Source organism: Glycine soja, chromosome 18 (genome assembly GCF_004193775.1).
Source record: "Glycine soja cultivar W05 chromosome 18, ASM419377v2, whole genome shotgun sequence".
NCBI lineage: Eukaryota > Viridiplantae > Streptophyta > Magnoliopsida > Fabales > Fabaceae > Glycine > Glycine soja.
The window spans coordinates 23,568,472-23,573,658 of NC_041019.1; the positions used below are offsets into that span (position 1 = coordinate 23,568,472).

General features: G+C 34.3%; 1 protein-coding gene across 1 annotated transcript; it reads right to left on the bottom strand.

Annotated features, from left to right (window-relative positions):
* Positions 1–804: 804 nt before the first annotated feature.
* LOC114395934 (classical arabinogalactan protein 4-like) lies at positions 805–2,254 on the bottom strand. Its single transcript, XM_028357803.1, has 2 exons — positions 1,929–2,254; positions 805–1,508 (listed from the first exon to the last, which is right to left on the bottom strand). The coding sequence occupies exons 1-2, from the start codon at positions 2,203–2,205 to the stop codon at positions 1,105–1,107; spliced, it is 681 nt and encodes a 226-aa protein (XP_028213604.1). The 5' UTR covers positions 2,206–2,254; the 3' UTR covers positions 805–1,104.
* Positions 2,255–5,187: the final 2,933 nt, after the last annotated feature.

Below are 5,187 nucleotides of genomic sequence, written 5' to 3' on the forward strand. Positions count from 1 at the left end.
CAATATCCTCTTCAGTTTCATTGTGTGTATCTACATGTTTGTCAAATGAAGCAGTTAAGATCGGTCATTGGACCTAACGAGCAAACCCCAGTAAATTTTCGCTATTTTTTTCTGGACTCGGAATTTGTGTTGTTTCTTTGTTTCAGGTCTAAACTAACAACTAATTTGCACTCATATTGCGATTTAATATTCACTAAAAATAATTATTTTGGTGAACACTAAAAGGTCATTTAATTTAATACGAATGCAATTATAAAAAGTTATATAATTTCTCATTATCATCATCATATTTTCATATTTGTGTTTATAGAGATACAACGCAAAGACAAAAGAGAAACTTATGTTTTTAATAATTTTATCGTACATCAAAACCTAATTTTAAACAACTACTATCGTACGTAATTAACAAAAACAGGCAATTAAAACTCATATTTTCTCCGATCCAAAAAGAAAGATATGTGTAGTTGTAAGTTGTTATTTTACAAATATGAGAAATCGAGTACGGAAAATTTAAAGTTTTTCGTAAGAGAGTTTTTAATTTTATAATTTTTAAATATTATTGTGATGACTAAAAATTATCATTTTATTAATTACGCATGAGGAAACATGTCTAGGCCTACTTTTCGGCAATTTTCAACGATTATTATGTTATAATTATTAACAGTCTTAATTATAAAATGACATAAGGACTAAATTAAAATTTTAAAAGATAAAAGATCAAGTTAAATCTAAACCAAAAACTAAAAGACAGAAAATGTAATTTAACCTGAACAAAATAATAGAAAAAGATATATTGCAGGAATATGGTTTAGAATTCTTGGTGATAGAAAACAAGGAAATTATGAGAGCAAAAAGAATTAACCGTTTTTACATTCTACATATGATTAAACGTACATTAAAACCTGGAAACAAAGAATCACAAAATTATGATGTATGAATGAACAAACACAAACGAAAAACACGAGATAAACAGAGTAACTCAACAGAGATCAAAAGAAGAAATCAAATAGATGATCGATCCCGTCCGTCCACGACCATAATCAAATAATGTATTTCTTCCTTCAACGTGGACGAATCGTAAAAAATTTCTCGGAAGAGATATAATTAAGCCAAAGCCACGGCAAGGAAGGTTCGAACGAGAGCGGTGGCAGCAATGCAGGTCTTGCTTATGGAGAACGCTGCGGAGGGAGGCTCGGAGGCTGGCTGGTCTGGAGCTGGGCCCGATGGGCCTGGAACGGGAGGGGAGGGGGTGGTTGGGCTTGGGGCCTGGGATGGAGAAGAAGCTGGTGGAGGAGTCGAAGGAGCGAGTGTGGGTGTGGGTGTTGCGGGTGCAGGTGCAGGTGCAGGTGCAGGTGCAGCCGCAGGGGTAGGGGTGTTTGCGGCGGGTGATGGGGAGGGTGCTGACGTGTGCGGTGATGGGGTCGCTGGTGGTGGTTGCGTGGGTGCGGGTCCAGGGGCTTGCGCTACACACGCGGTGGCCAAAAGCCCCAATATCGTGAACACTTTAACTGCAGCAAAAGCCATGTTATGACTTAAGAGACACAAAGCAAAACGTATTCCGAGGGAAAAAAATATTAGATTGGAAGTGGTTGCAAGGGAATAATCGAGCACAAGTAGGGTTGAGTATGTTATGTGTAAGAGTGGGCCAAGATGTATTTATAGAGGCCAATTTATGTTGTATCATTGGAGTATTATATTGCCTTGGATGGTGTGGCACGTGGCTTGTAAGTAATGGAGAATAATGTATCTGTAAAATATTGTTTTTTATATAAATGAAGAAATAAGAGAAATAATCAATGTTCCTTTTAGATTCGAAGTCACGTATTATTTTACACAAAATGAGTTGATTCAATACAAGCAGTGTTATGATAAAAAGTACAATCAATGTCCCTTCTGCTAGTGTTGCGCGCGACGATTACAATGATTACCTAGTTGAGTTGCGATGCCATTGATGAAGGAGGAAGGATGCAGGTCTGAGAGCATGGCCGTGTGGCTTTTGTGTTTTTGAGATTTGCATTTTCGGTGGTGGCGAGAGAAAGGACCGCCAGAGAGGAAGAGTGGTTGGGATCGAGAGGGAGGAGTGGTTGCCGGAAGTTGTTGGGGTTGAGAATGTCGGTTGCGAGTCTTGCTAGTGGTCTCCTCCTCGCCGCCGCTGGATTGTATTTGTAGGGAGGGTGGGGATTTGGGGTTGATTTGACAGTCCATGGATTGGAGAGAAAGAAAGACTGTGTTAGGTTTTAACGCGTTAGTGTTTAATTAGCTAATGACTCAAAGTGCAAAGTCATCAAACACAATACGTAGATATGATGATAAAAATGAATCTAACTCTCATCAAAAGGTGGCATGCTATAATTTTATGAGGATGAAAATTAAATAAAAAATTTGGGTAGATTAAATTCAAGAGTTGTTAATTTTATATGAAAAAATATATTTTAATTTTTTTAAAATTTTATTAATTTTATGATTTTTTTAAAAAATCAAATTTTATGATCAATTAACTCAGACTTTTTTAATGGTAAGTTATATTTTTAGTTTTTGAATTTTTTTACGCTTATGATTTTGATTTTTAAACTTTGTGACAATTAGTTAAACATTTCTAAATGATTTTTTTCCTCCAATATTTTTGTCCTTTCCATCCATTTTAGTTATTAAGTGATGACATAATATTTGTTTTGTTATTATTTCATTATCATTTATTTTCTGACAGTTAAAAATTATCAAAAATTATGTTTTTTAAAAAATTAAATAATTTATAATGACTAAATTATTTTATCTACGTTCAAGTTAAACTCCTTCATTCCCAACTCTTCAAACCCTTTCTTCTCTATCTGAAGGGACTCACAAGAACCAAGTAAAAAGATACAATTTCGGCCCTCATGCCTAGGAACAAATTTAAAACAGCTAATGATCCGAGTATTTAAGATTAATTTTGAATAATTTTTATTTTTTAAAAAATTTATTTAAATAGAATTTTTTTATTGAAATGATTTATGTTTAAAATTTAATTACTTAATTTTTTAAATGAAATTATTTATACCAGAATCAAGTTTAGATATATTTTTCTAGACATGTTTACAAATGACAAAACTATGTCTAAAAGGTGTGAAAACCGGGTTCGCAAGTTGCAAGACTAGACACGCTACATGTTCATGTGCTTCGATTCTGCTCAATTTATTTTTGAGTAAAATAACATATTCTTAATAGTAAGTACACCCAAAACAGTCGAACATATCCGTAAAGAAAAAATTGTGTAGTGCATTGCATGTATCGCTGACGTGCTGCAGGGCTGCGAACGAAGATAATGATTGAGCAAATAATTTTGTAGACATGGTGTATGTTGCTTCAAATTGAAACTCAGTTTTGGATGAAATGTATTGGTCAGAAAAAGACTTTTAGAGGCAACCAAATTAATAAGATGGAAAACAGAGTTTAATAGTCCAAAATTAAGTTGGGAGGAGTCCAAATATTGAAATACCTATACAAAATTATGTTGCATGAGTTGATCATGCAATGTAGGTGAGTGTAGTCACTACTATAAAATGTAGATTTAACATCGTTACGTTAACATCGGTTTTTAATAAAATTGATGTTAACAAAAATGCGATGGCATAATGGTAAATCACGTGACTTTCTTAACATCGGTTTTTCAAATAACTAATGTTAAAATAGTAGGTTAACATCGATTTTTGATAAATCAATGTTAATATGACTTCGATAACGTCCATTTTTTGAAAATCTGATGTTGGAAAATAATAAGTTAACATCGATTTTCTTAAAAAATCAATGTTAAGGTTAACATCACTTTCTTAACATCAGTTTTTTTTTTTTAAAAATCGATGTTGGTAAATTATAAGTTAACATCGGTTTTTTTAATAAAAAAAACCGATGTTAACGTAAATATCACTTTGTTAACATCGGTTTTGATGGAAAAATCGATGTTAACGACTCGATTTTTAAAAATATTATTGGCTCCACACCCTAATTCACTCACGTCTCTGTCGCAGCTCTCTAGTGTTGCCCGCGTCATCATCTTCATCGCAACTCCACGCCTTTGCATCTCGTTGCCATTGTCACCACCAGTCTCGCAACTCCACACCCTAATATTATTGGTTCCTTTCACGACTCTTCGTTCTCACTGCCAGTCTCGCTGCCATTGTCCTTGTTGGTGTCGAGATAAGCTTCATGTCTTCATGGTTCCTCTTTGTGCTCACTTTTTCTTGTTGGGCTGTTTTGCTATTTTTTTTGCAAATGGATAACATGGTTAGCTATTCAATCCCATTCAATAAGCACGACCAAGTTTGTACTTCTCTCTAAAGCATGTTTTTGATCCCATTGTGATGCCTTCTTATGAAAACTAGTTTTTATAGTGTATTTTTTCTGAAGCATGTCGAGGTAATGGATTTGACATTTTTTAATTAACAGACAAACAAAAATAAACATATGGATTCATTCAGCAATGTATAAATGACCAAAAGCACATGGAAATCAACATGAATGCCTAAATGAGGAGTGCTACACAAAAAAGTGTGCTACTAGTATTTTCTCAAGCCTAAATTCACAACTAATAACTTGATACCACTTCAACTCCACAAGGAGATACCAAGTGGAACCTAGTTTTCTAAGCTAGTTGCATTAATCAGTCCATACCAAGTCTATTCTACTCTGCCGCTGCTGCTTCTTTTTAATTTTTGTTTTTATTTATGCTATCTTAAGTAACAAATTAGTACTAAGTCTCAATTGTTTGTGCCTCCTATTCTTCCATGGCTGGTGATTGGCCTTTCATTAGCGACGAAAGTGAAGTTACCGCCTCTCCAACAATCAAGATAAGGTAATCTTCTCGAACAAAATCATCAGTTTCATTTGCTTTTTGCAACTTTTCTATGGCATCATCTAAAGGATTCACCAACACAAGCTGTCACAACTCACAACTCATTCATGCTAGTCAGAGTTGAGATTTAATTCTTATTTGTCAAGGTGTGTAAATAAATCAAGTTTGTTTGTGTTATTTAATTATTATTCATGTATAACAATTCAATACGTAATGTTCTTTACTCAAATACATGTATTACAGAGGATTGGTTTGCATTGCTGGTGCATCTGGTGGTTAGTGCTCTAGTGCTCTTTAATATATAGCTTGGTTTTGCATTGCTGGTGCATCTGGTGGTTAGTGCTCTACTGGTCTTTAAT

Excerpts from the sequence above, each read along its gene's own strand:
- LOC114395934 (XM_028357803.1), bottom strand. The coding sequence starts at position 2,205 with ATGGACTGTCAAATCAACCCCAAATCCCCACCCTCCCTACAAATACAA. Across the intron at positions 1,509-1,928 it reads TGGCATCGCAACTCAACTAG|TTAAAGTGTTCACGATATTG; the intron begins GTAATCATTGTA and ends CTTTTGCTGCAG.